This window comes from Micromys minutus (assembly GCF_963924665.1).
Source record: "Micromys minutus genome assembly, chromosome: 27".
In the NCBI taxonomy this organism is placed as follows: Eukaryota; Metazoa; Chordata; class Mammalia; order Rodentia; family Muridae; genus Micromys; species Micromys minutus.
Window position 1 is genome coordinate 17,322,494 of NC_137962.1, and position 22,086 is coordinate 17,344,579.

General features: G+C 44.9%; 2 protein-coding genes across 2 annotated transcripts in view; both read right to left on the reverse strand.

The window, feature by feature from the left end:
• The window catches only part of LOC308438146 (lymphocyte antigen 6I-like), a gene marked incomplete at both ends in the record, with an annotated part of 47,778 nt that overhangs the window by 10,270 nt on the left and 15,422 nt on the right, over positions 1–22,086 (reverse strand). The window lies entirely within an intron of this gene.
• LOC308437858 (solute carrier family 35 member E1) lies at positions 12,609–14,351 on the reverse strand (the record flags this gene model as incomplete). The annotated part of the gene is made up of 1 exon (XM_080939066.1): positions 12,609–14,351. One exon carries the CDS (start codon positions 14,349–14,351, stop codon positions 13,122–13,124), a length of 1,230 nt encoding a protein of 409 aa, XP_080795192.1. The 3' UTR covers positions 12,609–13,121.

Sequence of the window (22,086 nt, forward strand, 5' to 3'; positions counted from 1 at the left end):
CACTCACTGCACCTAGACACATTTGGGATTTATGATTCTTGATTTTGGTAACTTCCACTCCCCCCTTCTTCCTTCTTATTCTGAAAACCCAGTTTATTTTTTCTGTTGTGGTCAGACCAGGTCAGTGTGATCATACCTTCTACATGTGTAATATTAAGACAAATTTATAACAAATTCTATAACTCTTTTAATCAACTATCAAAATCCTGATTTGTCACTGCTTAAATCACATCTTAGGCATCACGCAGAATTCTGTCAAATCTGCCTTTTTTTTTTTTTTTTTTTTTTTTTTTTTTTTTTTTACTTTGGAGGATGTGCTAGAGAGATCAGATTCCCTGTATGTTTGCCTGGGCACCATGAGCCCTTCAGTGCCCATGAAGGCCAGAAAGTATGGGCATTGAAGCCCTTGGCACTTGAGTTACAAAGGGTTGTGCACCACAAAGAAGGTACTGGGAATCAAATGTTTGACCTTTGCAACAACACTAATGTTAAAAATCACTGGCCTCTTACCTTTAACTTCCACAGGATTTCTTATGATGTGCTTGATTCCTGCCAAGATAGAACAAAGGCCAACTTTATCCAGCCTCCCTTTTTTACTCTGATGTGCTAAACCTAAACCTGTAGCTCTTCACTTCAGAGACCCAGACTGGCAGAGCAGCTGTGGAAACAAGGTGCCTTACACTTAGTATGAGAAGCAAATAGTTTAAGGTCTAGATTCGTAGTCGAGACAAAAATGGATGAAAAAAACCCTTCACTTTCTTATCCAAAATAATTCATTTTCAATCAGGAAATGTTTCTGAACCAAGAACTTCTCATTATGTTTGTGTTGCATTTGCTGGTTCCTTTCTAGTCACTTCTATAAAACTCCCGATGCAGTTAGACTTTCCTCTTATGTCAGATGTTGGTCTCATCTGATTAGGTTCTGCCCCATCTTTCACAAGCCCTAGGCAGAGCAGAGATGACATGCGTGCAATGGCCGGCTTAAGTTGTCAGGATTAATGTCCATAGATTCTTTCCTATGATTTTTTACTTCTTCCTATTGAAGGCTGGACATGAGAGATTAAACTGGGATTTGCTTGCAAACACGTTGGTGCATGTTGGAGTGTCCATATTACAGTGTGAAGCTCCTTTGTGGTGGATTCTAGAAAGAGAGAATGAATTCAAGTATTATCTGACTTTTAGATTCAAATAATAATGCACAGGTGGTGTGCACATAATTTTCTTACCAAGAAAGAAAAGTCTAAATAGAAAGAGTTGTTTAAATAACATCATAGATGGATTTAAATCTAGTATTCGGTGTGATCTCCTAAATTGTTTTTAAAACAGTTACCTTATTTTTAAAAACAATTATATTTTCATGTATGTAAAACACAGTTCTGTCTTAGGGTTTTATCTCCTATCCTCCTACTCTGAACTCCTCCAGATACCTCTGGCTTTACTCCCCTTCACATCTTTATTATAACCATTTCCTTTAACCATACCTTGCACTATTCATGTTCTCTCTTTACATACCGTTCTCAGGGCTCTCAGTGGTTTTCCACTCTGGCTCCCTTCCTCAGTGGTTCCTGAGCCCTAAGCTCCAGAGCCCTGTTATAGATATATCAGTTTGTTGTTGGGTACCAGGTGACCACTGGCTCTCTGTATTTTGATTAGATTATAATTTTCCATGATGGTCTCAATTTATTTCAAAGAGGTTTTTTGGTGACAAGTAAGGACTACACTGAGCTGTGGGTTGTCATTACTGTTGGTTCATCTTCAAGGCTCTGCCCCACAGTTACCTGGCAAAAGCCAGTTGTGCCTGGTTCATTATAAAAGGGGCTTTATTCCCACTCCTCCCTCTCTTGGTCTCATGGCTTCTCCTCTTTCATCTTTTCTTCTTCCTCTTTTCTCCTTATTCCTCTCTCTCTACCCTCCCCTTGCTCAAGTCCAGCCTATATTCTTTATTCTCTCTCTCTCTCTCTCTCTCTCTCTCTCTCTCTCTCTCTCTCTCTCTCTCTTTCTCTCTCTCTCTCTTTCTCTCTCTCTCTCTCTCTCTCTCTCTCTCTTCCCCTCTTCCTCTACCCCTTCTCTCTCTCATCTCTCTGTCTCTGTCTCTCTCTCTCACCGCCCCACATCTGCCTATCTATCCCTTTCTCTCTGCCCTACTCTCAATTCCCCTCCCTATGGACTAAATGAACTTTAATGTATACTATATCATTCTCTGGCTGGTCTGTCTGGAAGAAGGGATGCTTCAGGATGGGCTTGTAGAGACACTCCTTTTCTCCCACAAAATACAAGACCTCCACCAAACATATTCCTGTATTCTGCACATTTTATAAAACACAAGAATACTTCCTGCTGCATAACAAGATGTTGACCTGAATCAGTCCCTTGTGGCACATGATTTGAAGGTGAGCTAGAACAGCTATTACAAACTGGATTTATAATTTGTAGGGGTACAGTCTACATCAGCAATGTTACATTACAAACTTATTGGCATATTGAATTTAATCTATTGACTAACAAGCATCAGTCAGTACATTTTGAGAATTTTCTATACAAGGTTGTTCCTGTGAATGGAGAATGGAACTTGGCCTAGTGTTGACAGGAGTTAGCTTGGTGTAAGGCGGGTGAAAGCCTCTAGGGTTATTCTGACCTTTCCTTCAAAGTTCATATCCTGATAAACATCCCTTCAAAGTTCATATCCATCTTCATATCCTGATAAACATGCTTTTGGCACTACTTAAGGTGTAGTAGAAAGAATATTATACCCCTGGCTTTTACAAGAGACAGGAAATTCTGTTTTGTGTTAAGGATTAGAACAATTTGTATAAAAGTCCTGACTCCATTCCTTGAAGAACATTCATTCAGTTGGGCTCGTCAATAACCTGGCTAAGAGACCACCCTATTGAGAAGGCTGATTAAGAGCCTCCTATAGTCTATTCAGGATTTATCTGAGTTGGGAGGTGAGTTCCCAGGGAGCAGACCTCCATGCCTATATAGACTGGACAGGAGAGGGTTCAAGTGGACAAATGCATCCCTCACCAGAGCTTGCAATGGGCTCTTTGTCACTCATTTTGTTCAATAAATAAATATCCTTCATGTCAGGAGAAGTGCTCACTCCTTGTCTGAACAGATATGTTCTCTGAGTTGTAAAGAGAGAGACTTCACTGTCTCTATCCAGCCACACTCAGCACACTGAGAAGCAACAACCAAGTTCTCTCTGCACCTTATGGCACTCAGTTCAGAACCTCTCTCCCAAAACTCTTACATGTTCTATTCACCACAGACAGAGGCCAAGAAACTGGATCCTGTCCCCACAGGGAACTTATCAAGTAGGGGATTTCAGTGAGGTGGAATATAGGAAACATCTCCACATTTACCAGCATTATTTTTCAGAATGTCTCAACAATAATTTGACTAAGGTGTATATTAGACAGGAAATTGATACAAAAAAAATCTGTTGGATTTTGTTAAACATCTCATGAAAACTATAAATGTAAGGATACGCACACATAAACCCTGAGTAAACAGAGAATTCTATCAAGCTAATTCTGCCTTTCATCAATCTGTCATCATCTGATATTAGGAAGAATTACAGAGGCAAAAAATGTGAAGAGAAAAAATCATTGTGTGATCAACTAAAAGTTGCAGAGAGAGTGCAGGGGACTTTCAATGAAGACAGAAAAGACACTGAATGGAGGTTTGATTAGAATATTCTAGGCAACCAAGCCTCAGATCCAGGAGAAAGGAAACACCAAGCTTCAGCATGTTGCCGGATAAGGAGGAGCTAAATATGTCTTGACCCAAACTCTAGGACCATGTAAAATGCCAGAGGCTTATTTATCAAAGAAACTGGACCCAGTGGCAGCAGAATGGCCACCTATTCTGCATATAGTTGTCGTCACAGCACTGTTGTTTAAAGAAGCAGTTAACTTTGGGACAAAAGTTGATTGTGACTATCCCCCATCCAATTGAAGGGGCACTCAAGCAGCCCTCAGATTGATGGCTCAGAAATGCCAATATGATTCATTATTAGACTTTCCTAATGAAACCTGGCTGAGTTATATTTGAGCCATTTTTTCCCTTATCTCTGTGACTCTACCTTATCCTGACATGGACTGTCTACTCCATTATAGTGATGAGGATCTGGTCAAGGAACACAGTACCTTACCTGATTTGAGGGAGTCTGCTCTGTCAGAGACAGAGCTGCCCTGGATTACAGATAGAAACAGAATCACCCATGAGGGTCAGAGGAGAGCAGGGGCAGGGTTGTTTACAGAAATAGAGGTAATCTAGATTCATTCTATTTCTCCAGCCATTTCAGTGCAAAGGGCCAAACTAACAACAACAACATAGGCCTTTGTCATAGGTAAAGAGACCAGCTGTTAACATCTGCATGGACAGAGAGTTAGGAATTTATTACTGCTCAAGTGCATGGAGCCATTTACAAAGAACAAAGATGCCGAACAGCAAAAGAAAATTTGTCATAAGAGATAATCTTCAACTCCTTAATGCCTTCTAGCTATTAAAAATAGCAATCATTTATTGCCCAGTGCACCAAAGATGAATCAATGACTACAGGTAAGAATCTGACTGACAAGGATTCTTAGCAAGTAGCCTTAATGATAACAGTCATCCCTAGATTGTCCACTGTCCTACCTGAACCAGCATCATATATATACATAAGAAGAAATTAAGTGAAGCTGTGGTGACAGAGTTAAGGTAAGCTGATATTACCCACCTCTTTAGCGAGAACTGTTCTCAGAAAGATCCACAGAGTCACTCACATGGGCAAGAATGAATGACAGACACAATGAGTCAATCTAAGGTGACTTTCAAAAATGTACAGGACACACTTTAAGATATAGTGACAAACATTAAATGTTGCCACCTGTCCAATACTCCCAGCAACCCCAAACCTCTGAATTCCTGACTGCAAATAAGAGAGACTGGAGGCCTTCTGGGAATATTGGTTTAACAGAGATCAAACAGAGCAGCTATTGCTAGAAGTATCTGCTGCCATCTGTGGACCTTTTCTCTAGATACACAGAGGCATTTCAAACCAAGGTTGAGAGAGCTAAGAAAGTGGCTAAGAAATTACAAGAGGATATATCTGCAGGCATGGATTTCTTCATAGGATAGGGTAAGAAAATAGACCAACATTTGTGTTCAAGGGAAATGAATATGTAGCCAAATTCATGAGGGCAGATTAGAATTTGAATTGTTTATATGGACCACAAAGTTCAGGGCAGGTTGAAAGTACAAATAAAATATTCAAGCAAACTTTAACTAATTTAAAACTTTAAATTTAATTTAACTTAGAGATTGAAGAAAACTGGATAATACTACTTCTGTCTGTTCTATTCAAATAAAAAAAATTTCCTTGATAAATGAGATTAACCCCCTTTGAAATTGTTTATGGTATTCCCGACCCCATATTATTGAAACTAGACTCAGAAGCCATTACAAAACTTAAAGATTATAACTTAATATTTAGTGTCAGAGCCACCCAATAAGCTCATGAATATGTTTGGTCTAAATTATGTGCCCTTTATCAAGCAAGCTCTGTTCCAGAACCATACAAGTCAGGGAGACTGGATCTATGTGAAGATATTTCACTAAGATGGTATTAAACCCAGGTGGAAAAAAAATCATACTATTTTTTTGACCATGTCAACTGCCTTGAGAGTGAATAAAATGACCAGCTGAGTACACTTCTCTTGAACCAGACCTGCCTCTTCACTATGAAGACAACCTGGCTGGAGAAGTTCTAAAATGGAGGGTTCAAAGAGACAACCCCCTCAAGTTAAAGCTAAGTCTCAGTACTAAATCTGTTGTCTCTGATAACCATATGTACTGTGGGTCTTAGATCCATCTTCTCCTTTTTTCAATACATTGATTAAATAGTTAAATATAATGTTTCTACGTAGTCATGGTCATAGGAATGTCCAACTTTAACCCTCTAGACTATATTATTATAGGGTCTCTGTCTGGAGAAAGTCCCCTTGCCTCATCAACACCTCTGTAACCAGACTGTTCCCATTGTTCATCCAAATAGACTATATTCCCCCAGCAGACATGGTGTGCCTGTTCAGCAGACTGACCCCTCATGTGAATTGAGTGGTTATTTATTCTTCTACTCCAGATGGGTTCTATATTTTGCAAAAAATAGTGCCCCATATGACCCATTATTTAGAGAAAATTGTATTGCGAGCCTTAGTAAGACAAATTGAGGAGAGCTGATGAGACAAAAGAAAAAACCTATCTCTTTGACTTTAACTTATTTCTAGGAGCAGGTCTAGTCATGGTCAGCACTGGAATAACTGTGCTCACATTACAAGATGAACTCTAACAGTTTAAAGGCAGACATAGATAAGATATCCAGTGCCTAGAAAGGTTGATTTCCCAGCAGGACAAAACCTACATCCTCTGGCTGCAGTGCTGTTACAAACAGGCAGGAATTAGACTTAGTCATCCTACAAGTAGGACTATGTGCCACCTTTCGTGAGAAATGCTGCTTCCATTTCAACCATTCTAGAGTTATTAGAGAATCATTAGCTAAAGTTAGAACAATATAGACACAAGAGAATACTAGAAAATTTCAAATATTGGTACCATTTACTGTTTGATTTTGCCCCCTGGTTAACAACTTTTATTTCTACACTCATGGGACCATTACTCATTCTTATTCTTTTACTCCCCTTACTTCAGACCATGTATCATAATCTAGCTTTTAAAGTATATAAACCAGAGTTTGGGGCTATTCACCTAATTTTATGGGATCTCTCTGTCAATAAATTAGAAAAAACAATCCAGCCGTTAAGAAGGTCAATGTATGTCTTTAAGCAACTAGTAGTTGGAGAATGTAGGGACTGTGGCAGCAGAATAAACTCCATTTATTCTGAAGATTTCATTCTAAGTTCACTTGCCCCTAGAGAGAAAAGGTCCACTACCTTGAAGTCTGAGCAAAATCTCCAAATTGTTCTTGGCAGATACAAAATTAACAGAGCAGCTACAACTGGCTGATAACAACATAGTGGGCTAAGAAAACATAAGCTTTTCCCAGTCAAGGTGCTTCTATTTCATGTAGGCTCCCTCCTTGTGGTTTAACCGAGTGTTGTAACCAATAAGTTTAAAGACCAACATTTCTTACCCTCTTATGTGATGTGAAGGCTCGGACATCTCCACATGCAGTTTTTCCCTTTCTAAACTCCCTTTACCTAGTCCTGGGTGTTTACTCTATTTTCCTGTTCCACCAGGAAGGTTGTTGCCCCAATCTCAAGATGGAATCAAAACTCTTATGTGCTTACATTGGAATTGTGTGTCCTGGTGGTCTCTCTGGGGTTTTTACAATTTGGATATAACAGACCTGTAGACCTGTGATGTACATGTATGGGCACATGTTCCCACATGCATATGCACACACACATACAGAAACACACACACACAGATACAAAGACACACACACACACACACACACACACACACACACACACACACACACACACACACACACCCTTCTCTATTTCTGTAGCCATGGAAGGTTTATTCACCTTTCTAGAGGCCCTTGAGGAGAGAATGCAGATTCCAGAAAGTGCCCTAGCTCCTCCCCCAGGCACCACAGTCTGGGTGCACTGGGTTGTTGAAGGGCAAGACACCTTGTTGTGTGGTATGTAGGCAGGACTGCAGCTCCCAGGAGCCATGACCAGGCTGTTCAAGGTGTTTCGGAATTTTCTGGTATCTGTAGAATTACCTGATACATGATGGTACCAGGTAAGGGCTGGACAAGGGTAGAGGAGAATAGGGTAATGGTGGGTGGGGGTTCTGTCCTGTGCTCCCCACCCACTTCTGTGTGTTGTCCACAAAACCTGAGCTGCTTGAAGTGCTTCAAGCTTTCCTGGGCTAGTAAATGTCAGCCCATGGAGTGGCAGCCCAGTGAAAAAGTGTGCACCCAGCTTATTTTTTACACGAGCGAGTTTTTTTCTGAGCTTGGATATCTCTATGACCACTGGCAAGGCTGGGCCCTGGTCCCATACCCACAGGCCAAACTCTTTCTCTACATGAGGGGCAATAGAGGAAGATGTGGACTGAATTGTGGCTGCTCCTTCTTCTCTCCCAATTGCCTTGTCTAGTCATATTTCACCAGTTATTGAACTCTATCCAGGACAACTCTGATGTGACACTGTCACACTGAATTCCCAAATGAACCAGCCAGGCAGGCATAGGTGTTACAAGGCCACCCACTCTTATGTTGCTTCACATGGAGTTGCAGAGTCAGTGGGACCTGAGGTAAGATCAGCCTTAGGATCATGGAATAAAAGCCAACACTTTACTTGTCCCATCTCGGTGGAAAGAGAAATATGACAATGTCCAGAGCTGTTCTTGGCACACCCACGGTGGTGGTTTCTTGGGCCTGGCTCTAGATCCTGGTACCTGCAGAGGCCTCAGAGCTCCCTCCTCTCTGAGCTCAAAGTCTTGAGCCTTGTTGCAGAGTAATTCTTCAACTTTAGTCATCTCCTGTTTCCTCAGTCCTATTCCTGAGAGTAATGGCTTGAGCTGCCCTAAACAAGCCTCTGAATTGTGCTTCCATCACTGTCCCAACTCCAACATTTTGTTGAGCAGTCAGTGAGCAATATTCAGGCCAGGATCACCAGATGATACTGTTCTGGGGATCACTGCAACAGTGCACTTGATAGCTGGGAGGAGTTAGGGGCCTTACTCAGGAGGCTTCTTTTGCCAATGGGTTTGGGTGTCTTCTGCAGCCTGTAAAGTAGGACCATTGTCCTGGGACATTCTCCCCCAACAGGAACACGCACAAGAATACACAGACACACAAGAGGACACATACACGTACATACAAACACACCCCCCACCCCACACACACTTGTAGTACTGCCTGTGGTCCTTCTCCAGTCCCACCTTCATCCATTCTAGGACTTGGAAGGTGATTCTCAGTGCCAGAGGAAGAAGGGAGGACACCATGCCATTTGCTTAGGACTCTTCAGGCTGCTCCCACCTGACATCCTGGCCCAGGATGTAGGAATAAAATCCTGCTGCTCCTCATGGAGACAGACCAGGAGTATTTCCAATGTAGGACATAGACTTCTACAAGAAAGCTCTTTATCCTTGGCACACTGTTCAGTGCTAAGGAAGTCAGATATATGTAACAAAGCAGAAGGTACAGCCACTCTCTGATACTCTTCCTCCTGTGCCCCCGTCATGCACTGGGACAGTGTATCTCTCTGACCACTGAATGAGGAAGGGATGGGGACAGAGTCTGGAGTGCCACAAGGACAGGAGAAAATGTCAAGGTGGTCTAAAAACACAGTTGTTGAAGCTTCACTGCAGGAAGTGAGGCCTGACGGAGATGACAGCTTAGTTGGTGTTGGTCGGGTCCTTAGGTAAGGGAAAAGGTCAGGAGCATAGAGAGGGATTAGGAAACTGGTTGGCAGCTTAAGGCTGAGTGGGATCTACTGGGCATGAGGGTGTTGTTCAAGAAAACAAGGAGGTTGCGGCAAAGACCTTTGTATGGGGCAGGTGTATTACTCTAGCCCTGCTGACCTCACATGTCTGGACACCAACAACTTAAACAAGTACTTGGGCCTTGGTTTCAGCTTGTCGTTGTGGTGAAGGCACGGTGGAGCCCAGCTCCCTGCAGTGGAAGAGTGTGGTGAGGCTGCTGACATGAGGAAGAACTAGACAGCTGAGAGGGAAGCTGGGACCAGGGTCTAAATAGAGCCTTCAAGTCCCACACCATCTTCCTAAAATTCCACATCCAAAAACACTCCCGCCAACTGCTGAATAAGGTTTAAAACCTGACCCCGACAGGGACATTTATGATCCAGTCCTGACAACAGGTGATCCTATGGGCTGGTGTGGTATCTTATTCTCAGATCCTCACATCTGCCCACACTGTCTCCTGTCCCCAGCACTCCTCAAGCACCAGGCACACAATGAAATTGCAGGTTTTATCTACAACCCTGAGACCCTTTTCTGTCTCCTCTGTACTCTCCTGCCCCTCTCTCATTTTCCACCTCACTTCTTTTTGCACACAGTAGGTCCAAATGAAGAATGAGCACACAGGACTTTATAGTGGGAGAACTATTCTCTCTCTCTCTCTCTCTCTCTCTCTCTCTCTCTCTCTCTCTCTCTCTCTCTCTTTTTTCTGGAGACCATCATTTATTTTTGGTAAATGCCAACCAGGAACACAGGTACTCCCATAGTACAGTCTGACACAGGATCTTCACGATGACGATGGAAAGCAGAAGTATGGCAAGTTTCCTGTTTCAGACCTGAGGTTTGGGGCCCTAGGTCTGGCCATGAAGAGCCCACTGCTTGGAGTCCTTCCAACAGAGAAATCAAGTCTCAAGTACTTTCCTGCCTCAATTCATCTGGCTCCTCTCATGGAAGTTTTGTGTTTCCCTAGAATAAATGACGTAAAGTAAGGTGCTGGGTATGGCATCTCCTCCAGGCATCTAGGTTAAGGCTGGAGGAGTGCCTTCTATTCTGTGACCAGCCTGGGCTAAATAGGTAGATACTATCTCAATGAAATAAATAACTAAAAGTCCCAAGTGCTCTAATAGTGAACATTCACACCTCTAAGCTCAGTTTTCCCTTCTGTCAAATAAAGGGAGCTGGGCATGGCAGGATCAGTCTCTTTTTCTTTTCATTTTTAGCTAAGCCATTTCAAAGGGTATGTGGGGACAGCAACAAAAATTCTCTAATCAACCTCAACATAGGTGAAATAGGCCAGACCTAGAGAGGGAAAGGTGAATGTAGTTGGGGTGGGGGGAGAAGACATGGGAGTAGGGCTAATGTGACTTTGAGTGGATGGAGGTAAACTATATCAGATTTGTTTTGTCTCATATAGCCCAGGCTGGCTTCCAGTTCACTATGTGGCCAGATATTACACTGAACTCCTGACCCTGTCTCAGCCTCCTGAGTACTAGGATAACAGATGTACATCACATGTGCAGTGCTGAAAGTGCCAGGACTTCATGCATGCAGCCCCAGCTGCTTGTCTTTTCAACTGAGAATGAGAATCTTGTCTACCCTGATTGTTTTGTGTTCACACTTGCTGTGAGCCTATGAACAGAACTAAGTATCCCACTTATTTATAAACCTTTAAGAAAAGTAAGACGGTCCTTTTTGCTCCCTGGGAAAGAAAAAAAAAAGCATTAATATACAAATTGCGGGAACATCTTGGTAAAAGACATAATTCATTCTGAGTCCAGAGCTGAGTCAGGCCAGTCTTCCCCAGTGGGGAGAACCCTAGAGCCACCTTACCAGAGTTGTCCTTTCGAGCCACCTTACCAGAGTTGTCCTTTCCACTCTTCGGTGGTGGGGTCTGAACGTCTGCAAACCAGTAAGCAAGGCGGATGGGACTGTCCTGAGGCTGGGGTTGACAAGTCTCAGGCAAGCAGGAAGCTAAGGTAACAATCTTCTAAAAAATAATTCCAAGTAATCAAAAGTAGAGGGACCCAATGAGCCAGGAGTTAAGGACTGGGATGCCACGACAAACCTGTCAGCTCAGTTCTTGGTGATGGAGGAGGTGCAAATGCTAAGGGTCAAAGGTCAACCTGGGAGGCTTAGCGAGGATGACTCCATCTGGCTGTGATGCCCATCCTTTTAAAAAATCTGAGCACTCAGGATGCAGACAGGTATATCCCATGAGTTCAAGGATATCTTGGTTTATGAGATCCTGTCTCAAAACCCCTAAACCCCAGGACCCATTGATAGGCCAGGTAAGCTTAGTACCCCTTCCTACCGTTTGTCTGCTGTGTCCACAGTAAACCTGCACTTCTGCTCACCAACAGGTTCTCCTCGTGTTGCCACAGTGGCCTTGAGCTCACAGGCTTGGGAAAGCCTCCTGCTTCTACTTCATGAGTACCTAAGACCATAGGTATGGGCCACCAGGACGAACCCCTAAACTTTGTTTTTCAGAAAGAGCCTCATTATTTAGCCCAGACTGACTTCAAACTTATGGCAGTCTTCCTACCTCAGCCCCTAGATGTGTGCCTCTAGGGCAGGTCCCTAAACTGATCATTTTCCTAAGACAGGCTCTCACTGTAGTCCAGGCTGGTCTGCAACTGACTGTGTAGATGAGGACCTTGTCCTCCAGATCCTCCTGGATCTGCTTTCAGAGTGCTGGGAAGGCAGGCCTGTACCTCTGTGTGGCATTCTGTGGACAGAAGCTGAGGCCACACACATGCTACCAACTCAGCCTCAAAGTGATTCTTAACTAAAAGAACCAAGACCTTCCTGGTGTCCCATTTATTGGGACACAGTTCAAATCCTGACGGTCTCCTCACTGACAAGCAACACTGTACTCGGAGTGTGGATACCTCCTCCTGCTCTTGTGACTGCAGCTTCAGTACCCTTTTGCATTGCCTGCTACCACTGAGTAGCAGCAACAGACATCCTGTGTTTGAAATGAGTCAACAAGGTTTCCACCTGCTGACTAGCCATGGTGTAGTGCATGATGGGACCCTGGCACAAAAGCTTCCATGACCAATGAGATGCTCCCCAGAGAAACTTAAGCTGAGAAATTGCCATCAGAAGGGTGGGGAGCAGCTAAGCAGCTCCTCTAGAGCCCCCCCACCCCCCAAGTTGAGGGCTATGTCCTGCTTTGGCACCCACAAGGCAGAGGAAGGTCACAGCTGATAGGCTGATGGTCACTGTAGGTCTGCCCCTGGGCAGCACTAGTTGCAAGCAGCCAACTGCCTTGGGGAACTCTAGCATTGGTGGGGGCAGGTTATGCTACCCATATCAACCCTCTGTCCCTCTGGGTTACTGTAGCTGTCCTCTCCATGATGCCCCAGATGCCACCTGCTGTTGGCTTCCACAGCTGCAGCCAGAGATGCCAGTTCTACAGAGTATGTCAGTTCTCACCAGGAGTTCAGACCTCTGCAATATGCCAGGAGCAACCCTGTGCATGAATGTAGAGTGGCCTCTCCGCAGAGGCACAAACCAGGGTCTCTCCGTGGCTTTTTTTGCCCAGAGTTTGTGGTCACGTACTGCAGCCCATCAGGGGCCAGGACCCAGAGCTCCCTGAGGGCCTGTCATGTATCACATGCTAGTCGAGCTGGCAGAATATTCTGAAGCTGCTGGGCTCAAGAAGGTGGTGCAGGAGGCCGGGCCTACACATCATGTCGGCTGAGAGTGTAGGCGTTCGGGTGGCCCTGGCGGCTGTACTGGAAATGGTCTGTGAGGAGGACATTTCGGCCCTGGAAGTCACCCTGCTGGGGGAACACTGCACCATTGTGGGGCTTTTCCATCGGGCTCCGTAAGTGCTCTCTGCTGCTCAGGTCTGATGTGGAGATGGGAAGGAGATGGCGCCGGGCCTGCTGGTTCGCATCATACTTGGTCTTGTTGTACAGGAAAACACCCAGAATGGCGGTCATCATGCCCAGCACATTGGTGCTGGTCACTGGGTTGCGCAGCATGATGAGGGACACAGTGATGACCATGATCCTCTTGGTGGCGTTGGCCACCGAATAGCTAAGTGGGCCGATGAGGTTGAGAATGCTGAAGGCGATGACATTCTGTGCAAAGTTGCAGAAGCCACTAACTGCCAAGAGCAGCAGCGTCCAGGGCCACTGAGACACATAGGCCAGGTCACTGCTGACCAAGAAGGTGGAGAGGTCCACCAGAACCCACGTAGGGATCATGAAGAACACAGCATGGCAGCCCAGGATGTTGAGCAGACGCAGGCGATGGATCCTGGAGTCCCTCAACACCTTTTTGGAGAAGATGTTCTGAAGGGAGAAGCATAGTGTGGCTGCCAGGGCACTGACCAGCCCCCACACGTCGAAGGACAGCTCTGTGACGGTGGCTAGCAGGACTCCGCTGATGATGGGGACCAGTGACAGGTATACCTTGGTACTCTGTTTCTCCTTCATGATGATCCGGGACAGGAGGACCACCCAGATGGGCATGGTGGCCTTGACGGTGTGCGCGTAGGAGACCAGCACCTTCCAGATGCTGATGTGCGCCGACACCGACGCGAAGTACTTGCCAAAGGCAAGCGGCAGCACGTAATGTGGATAGAAGCGCGGCAGCAGGAGAGGGCCCGACGCCAGATGCGGGCCTGGGCCCGGTCCCAACACGGGCGGCGTGGGCGGCACGCGCCAGGCGCGCAGTAGCGGCGGCAGCCCCGCGCACAGCGCAAGGATGTGGCACAGCGACACGGTGACCGGGAACGGGAAGGCGCTCAGAATCACCTTGTTGACCACATTACCGCCCGCGCTCAGCGCGTACCAAAGTAGACACAGCGCAGCCACCCGCGCTCCCTCCCGCGCCCCGCTGCCGCCACCCGCACCCGGGACCCCCGCGCCCGCGCCGGGACCCGCGGCTGCCGCCGCCGCCATCCTGCCCGAGCGGCCGCCTCTTCCCCAACTATTCATTCTCTTAGAAGGGGGTGCACAGAAAAATCTTTGAAAGTTGGATGTCGAGCCCCACCTGGCGTCTCAAGATAATGACGCAACATGGCCAGGTTCTTCTCTCAGCAGTTCATTCAGGATTCCTTTCCTGATGCTCTGATGGACTGGGGAGCCCTGTATCCAGGCGGCTGTCTCCTTTTATCCTCCTTGCCTGTCTGTCAGCTGAGGTGTCTTATTATAATTGATCAGTAATGTGTCTTGATACAGGCGCATGCGCACTGGAGTGTTTACTAGTTAGGGTGGGCAGAATCCTGCTTCATCTTAGGGCGAAATTCTCTGCCCAAATCTAATTCGGCTACCTATATTTTTACTTTTTTAAAAGGCTATTATGGTCTCTGGGGAGAAACTGGGCAGAGGAGTATTTGGCTGGCCTGTTCGGCAGGACGTAGCCATCTCTGTCTTAGGATCAACCTCTTGAACCCAAGCCTTACCCATCACAGGATTACCTTGTTGTACTCAAGGCTCTGTGTCTTAGGTTGGTCAGGGGCTAGAGGAAGTTGCCTGTCAGTGAGTATGACTACCTTGGGTCAGTTTATCATTTTTCCCAAGGGCCAAGGGATGAAAGGGTAGGGGCCAGATGACATTACTTTAGGAGATTGTGGAAGTTGAGCCTCTCTCGATTAATGACTATCCATGTAAAGCTTAGAAGTAACATAACTCTACAACTCCATTGGCACTGTTTGCATGAGTGGAGGCAGAGGTCCATACTCCCCATGTGCAAAATTTTAGGGGCCCTCCTCAGAACCACAGCTGGGCTCATCACCAAATGAGGTTCTGGCCAGCTCCCGTGTCATTTTTCTGGGGGTGGGGAAACATGGAACACTGAAACCCTCATCTAGTTGAATATACCTCCCAGAGAATGTCCAGCTGGAATTCCACTACTCTCTGTGCAGTGCTCCAACTGACAACCCATTTGCCATGTTTAAAACTAATCTTTCAGAGCAGCTAAACAAGCTGCTGGTGACACACCATTTTTAAAGCTAGTATAGCCTGTACTGTGACTGCTTTAGCTTGGCGCTGTTTGTGCCATATTTTACAGAAACACCAACAGAATTCTAGACAGGCCTTGAGAAGCATGGACATTAGCACTCCCATTACTGCCCAGGATTTATTTATTTTTTAATGAAACTTAAAGATTTTTACAGACAGTTTAAAATAGACTGAGCAGTGGGAAGGCTAACCTTTGTGTTATTGAGGGTCACTATTTCAAAAATAGCTGATTAGTAAGCTTTTCTATCTGTAAGGACCAATTGACTTTTAGATAATTACTGTTTGCTTGTGACTGGTTTTTATACTTGGTCCAATTTGCAGCTGAATGGGGGTAACACACAGGCCATTTAGGAAATATAGAGAAGAGAGGGCCATCCCCTCAAAAAATGGCATCTTCAGCTCTCATGACAGCTCTTAGGGTGCGGCTCTTGGCCCAAATCCAATATGGCTCTCTACAGTTGGAGTCAGTTAATAGACCCCCAGTCACAATCCTGGACTCTTATGGGGCTCAGGCATTCAATCTTCCCTCCATTCATCCCTTCATACAGCTTCCCCAAGAAATAGAAATCTGCCTAGATCTAAATAGATGTCTTATCCACCACCCACCCAGCTATTCCTTCCTAATCCCAAACTCCCACACACAGTCCTATCCTGAGGGCTCTTTCCTGGACTCGTCACCTAGCAGCTCCCTCCTGACACCAGTCCTTCCTACCTCTCTGTGACCAGGTCGCAGGCACAGTGGAAAGTTCTAGCAGGTGTGGACTTAAGTAAGTTCTCCATTTTCCCTCAGCTCCTTTCAGCTGGCATCCTGGAAGGGGAGGGTTTCAGTACTTACTTTCCCCAGACACAGGTTTATTGTGAAAGCATTAGTCAGATTTGTATAGCAGTTGGGAAGGAGGGACCAAGCAGTGGTAGAGAAAGGATGGTGCTGGAGGACAAAGAATGCTTTCCCCATTCAGAAAGCAAGGGAAGGAGGCAACTTGCTCACCTTTTCCTGGTTCTTGTTTTTTTTTTTGACATAGAGTTTTTGTGTGTAACTCTATCTCTCCTAGAACTTTCTCTGTGGACAAGACTGGCTCAAACTTATAGCTATCAAGGTCATATGCAGCAGTTGCTGCTGTTTCTGCCACCCAAACCTGGGATTTTCCTGTTTCTAAATAGTGGGTATGGTTTGCCATTTCTCAGCGTCTATGCCCCTCCTTCCTATAATCGGAAAAATGACTGCCACAAAGATCAACAGAGTCTTGCATCCACAAGGTGAGAGTCTTGAGCCAAGAACTAACTGACAATTGGTATGGAAGTTACTAAGCAGGGCCTGATGTGTTTGGGTCATATATGGGACCACAGTGTTAGTATCTGATAGGTAGAGTCTGGGATGCTTTTCATGGTACATCCAAGTCTAATACAGAGGATCCTCGGTGCCCAGAATCCTCCATGGAGCAGTCACATGCTCACTCCTTTTGCTATATGGTGTATATTGCCTGTCTCTATGTTAATGAGTTCCTAGTCAAATGTGTCCCACAAAGGAGGTGGGTTTACCAGGTCCTTATATCACCTTTTGTGGCATGGAATTTTAACAATTAAAAGCTTGCTAATTCATCCAACATTGATGACATAGGTGCCCCAGCACTGGAATTGCCACCACAGCAAGCCAGAGTCTGAATTCTGTAACTTCATGGAGTTTAGAGCTCAGTGAGTTACCCCACTTACGTGTTAGCAAAGCACTGATATAGGTTAGAGAAGGAAGGCTGGTCACAGAGACCTGATCTGAAAATCATCCTGACATCACAGCAAAAGGACAGGTAGGTTCACAGAACAGGTGAGTTCCACAGTGGACCAGAGAATCAGTGAAGCTGAGCCTGTCTACTTAAACAGCCAAGGTTGTAAAGGGAAGGAAGCCAGAGGCTCAGAGAACACAGGCAGTTGGTGTGAATTGGTTTGTTAACGGCCAGTTTTTGGAATCTCCCAGTAAAATCTGTACCAGTGCCCTTGAAGACTATGGAAGCTTTGTAACTGTGACACAAAACTCAATTCTCTCATCAACAGGGATAGAAGATAGTTCATTCTGAAGCCAACTATGAATGAGGGCATACTGGGGGCAGGCCTTAGGTTCAATTTGATAACTTGTTTCTCTTAGGGTAAATGAGTCAATTAAAGACAGATTTTAAAAATCACATATATATTGGAAAGGTACTTTTGGGCAGGTTCAGCAGCTTCAAGGACCAAGACCTGAGAAGTCACTCTGGGTAGAGAGAGAGAAAGAGCATGGCAATTTGAAACATGTACATTGGGGTGAGGAGAGGACGAGAAGGCGAGAGAGAGAAAAAAAAAGAGGGAGGAAAGACCAAATGTCAGGTATTATAAGGAAGAACCTCTGGGTGAAGGGCAGCCAAGCTTCTGGGCTAGTTCATGGTTGAGGACAGGGTATTCCTGGTAAGGATTTAGAGGTGCTGGGAAAATTTAGAGCTAGTTCGGCTTTGGTATATAAAAATATAAACCTCCGTCTCTTGTACACAGCGTCTGAAATCAAACAACCCCAAGTTTCATGTATCAATATGATGATGCTTTTATAGTAACAACAACAACAAAAAAAAAGACTTTTGAACAACTGTGCCTAAATTGAGTCACATTTTAGAAAACACCAGTATATCCATCAGGTAAAGGATTACAGCAAATTCTGGACACATTTGCTATAGGCTCTAGGAGGTTTCTGGTGACTCCTGGGCTTCTGCTTGGAGGAAGGGTTTTATTAATACATTCCTAAAAATTCTGTTAGTCATGAAATGTTACATTCAAAGACAAGTGTCCAAGGAATTTCTATTTAGGGTGATAAAAATATACAAAGATAAATTATAATAGTTCTGAACCTACAACATTTTAACTTTTCCACAGTCTCAGAAGTTCTCTTCTACAGCCAGCTTTGTGGATGATTATCGCAAGGAGCAACTCCTTTATTGCAAGTGTAAGACTTCAATTGAGTCTTACCTACCCGGAAACCCCCAAATGTGATAGCAGTACAGAATTTGATAATGGTTAATGCTTATCTTCTTAATGGGTGGTAACTGTGTTCCAAGAGGAACAGCACTTAGGTCACATCTCAAGCTGAAGGAGCCTGGAGATGTGTGGCATAATTATTTCTCATGCCTCCTGAGACACACTGTGGTAGTCTGTGCCTTAATTTCTACCTACATGGGGGTATGACCTTTGCGTTGCCCCTCTCTGTTGCTTTCACACAGGCTGATGGGAATGTTTCCAACTACCCAGTCAAATTCTGGTTCAAAGTAAAGGTGGCTTGTAATAATTTATACTCATTCTTCATTGTGGTAGTCAGAATATGTATGGTTCCTTTTTTTGGCCAGTTAGTTTTGGCCTGTTGGGAAAGCAGTATATTTGGGCCCCCGTCTTGGAAAGTATGTCTCACCCCAGCAGAGTGTAGGGGCAGTTGGGAATGACCACAAATAAGTGGGATACATGGCCCATCCCTATGTCCATTGTTCTTTGGGTACTTCATGAAAACATTTTAGTGCCAGTGGCTTCTTGGACCAAAGATATTTTTCTTTGAAACATGGCCATTGGCTTGGAGGATGACCAAGTGTTGAGTCACTGTATCCAGCAAGAATTGAGTGAGCTACCCCTCTAGTCTCAGAGTTATCCTGGGTTTGGTGAGAGGGTGCAAACTCAGTCCTCCCTAATTGCTGTCTTCTCCCAGGGCTAACGCTTCATTGTTTGGAAGATTTTATTAATGAGTGTGATTTCGTGACCAGGCCTTCCATATGTTAGGGTACTCTTGGTCTTGTGGCCAGTCTTTTTGCAGTATGCACCATGGTCCTTTTCAAGGTTTTTTTTTCCTTTTTCCTTGGAGTCTCTAGTGGAGAGCAGGTTTGGCAGCAGTCCCAAGAGGATGCTTGGGACTCAGGCCTAGTCTTGTGACTATCACCTGACTTCCTCCTGCCCTTGAGATTAGCTAATCCGACTGTTTTAGCTGTGCAGGTGCACACATGATGTGAGATCAGGATAATAGGACTGCACTTAAGGGCAGGGAGAAAGAGAAACTGAAAGGGAAGCAGAAAGAGAAAGGAAAAGAGAAACAGAAAGAGAGACAGAAAGGGACAAAAAGATTTTCACGGTCATGCTGTAAGGTTCCTTACTAAACTGCTTTGAGAAGAATGCTGTGTCATTGCTCAATTTCTGTTGGTCGCAGATGGTAGAAACAAGTGGTGGCCTGTATGGTGACACTCCCCTTCGGCGTTCAGAACTCATCGCTGTCAGGGTGACTAGCTGGTAGGCTCCCAGGTAAGTGGGACAATCAAGGTTCTCAGTTTGAGACTATAAAGCTCCCCAGTAAAGGGGATGAGAAAGGCTCCCGGTTTGAGATGATAAAGTTCCTGGTACAGGGGCAAGTTGCACCCGGCACTGTGAGAAACACATCAGTTCAGAAAGTTCACCAAGGTCTGAAGGATTGCTGAAAGCAAAAGGAATCGGGCTAAGAAAGGAGACTGTAGAGAATTTTTTAAAAGCAGTGGATCAGGTAGCTCCCTCGTTCCCGGTATCTGGACATCGCATAATGTCTAGATGAAAAAAATTAGGAAAGGATTTGCGGTTTGCTGAAGAGCAAGGGGTACTATCTAAAGGATTGCTGCCTGTATGGAAATTGGTGAAAAAATGTATAGGAGATGAGGAACAATGTAGTTCAGAGCTGGAGAAGGGAAATGAGGCTCTGAAGTAGGTTAGGTAAGAGTTCTCCCAGAATTCAGAGGCAGGAGAAGTATCTAGTGAAGGAGAAATGTCCGAAGACAATCTGGAGACCATAGCTGACAGTTTGGAGAAAATGAAAGTACGGATTGAACTTTCGGCTCAGTGGCCACCAACTCTGCCTCCTTATGCCCCAGGCAGAGTGGAAGGGCTTAGTTTGCATCCTGATGATCAGATCAATATCCTAGGCACTAGAGCTTGGAAATTACTCTCAAATAGAGGGGAAGTAAGTGAAAATCTGACTAAGATTCTCCAAGGACCCACAGAGCCATTTGCAGACTTTGTGGCAAGGATGATGGAAATGGGTGGCGGGTGAAGGGGGCGCAATTTTGGAGACCCCAATACTGCCATGCCTCTACTGAAACAACTTATATTTGAACAGTGTACTATGGAGTATAGGTAGGCAATCAACCCATATCAGAACAAAGGATTAGAAGCCTGATTGAAATTGTGCAGGGACCTGGGAGTGTCGCTAACTAATGCAGGCCTAGCAGCTGTTTCTATTGATACAGCCTCTGGGATCATTTTTGCATTTCTACATACAGGGGAGAAGGCACATCATGTAATTGCACATTGTTTTTAAGCATGGAGTGCCTGGGGGCAGCCCAAAGAATTGAAAACAGATAATGTGCCTGCATATACTTCTGCTTCTTTTGTGTCCTTCAGCAAAATGATGGGCGTTTGAATAACTCACAGATTACCCTACAATCCTCAAGGACAAGGAATCATTGAATGTGCTCATTGCATTCTCTAAGAGTGTCTAGTTAAACAAAAGGGGGGAATTGCTTTCACAGGTTCTTCCCCTAGAGAGAGACTGGCTATTGCTATTTTTACCTTAATTTGTTTAAATTAAAACATCATGGACGGGTCACTGCTGAGCGTCACACCAATCCTGATGTTTCTCCCAAAGGCCTGCTTATGTGGAAAGATGTCCTTACTGGCAAATTGCACGGTCCAGATCCGGTGTCGGTTTGGGTGAGAGGGTTTGTTTGTGTGTTTCCTCAGGAACACTGACAATCACTGTGGATCCCAGAGAGGTCGACCAGAGTGGTCCATGATGAGCAGAGAAACAACTCTGTGGATGAGGCTGATGCAGCTGATGTTCCTGGTTGTGAAAACTGAAGATATGTGATGGGGGCTCTTATAAGTGTTTCCTAAGTCTTTACCTTTCATGCACTCAGCATATGTCTTCCCTTGGTTCTTGGCATCTAATACCTCCTTGAAATTGCATTTCTTACCCTGGAATGAGGATATTGCACCCCTTGGGGATGCAATATTCTGTCTTAAAGGATTGTTATGTTTTCAGATGATTACCAATATTTCTCAGAATAATAATTGCATTCAATTGTATAATCAGTCTGAGGATAGGATTTTAAACTGAGGTACTGATAATTGTTTTTATAGCATGTGTTGGAATGCATCCTCGCATCATTTGGCTGTGGAGACTAGAAAGTCACACCTTGTTCCCTGGCCTGTACATGCCCCCTCAGCTATGACCTTATTCAGGCTTAAAAGGGATTTTGTATCACTACCACTACCTCAAGGCTGAAAGGGTGGGCTAGACTAACTGGATTAACCCTTTGTTTGGTCCTCATAAGCATCCTGGCATTCTGGTGCATGTGTCAAATACATTTTCGACAGCGCAGAACTCACAGGCAGTGTTGGAGACTGGGCAGTCTCCTCAAGTGTGGCTTGGCATGCTAGAGAAGTAGTCAGCGATGGGTAAGACTCCCTGGGCGAGTCACCAACCTAAGACAGGGATAGAACCAATGCAGTTTGTCTCCCAACTATGGGTAAGGGGCACTGCCACAGGGGGAAACCTAAGGCAGACATTCACTTGGCCAAAATTATAAAAAAGGGGGAGATGTGGAGAGCGGGTCTGGCAGCAGTCCCAAGACAATGCTTGGGACTCTGGCCTAGT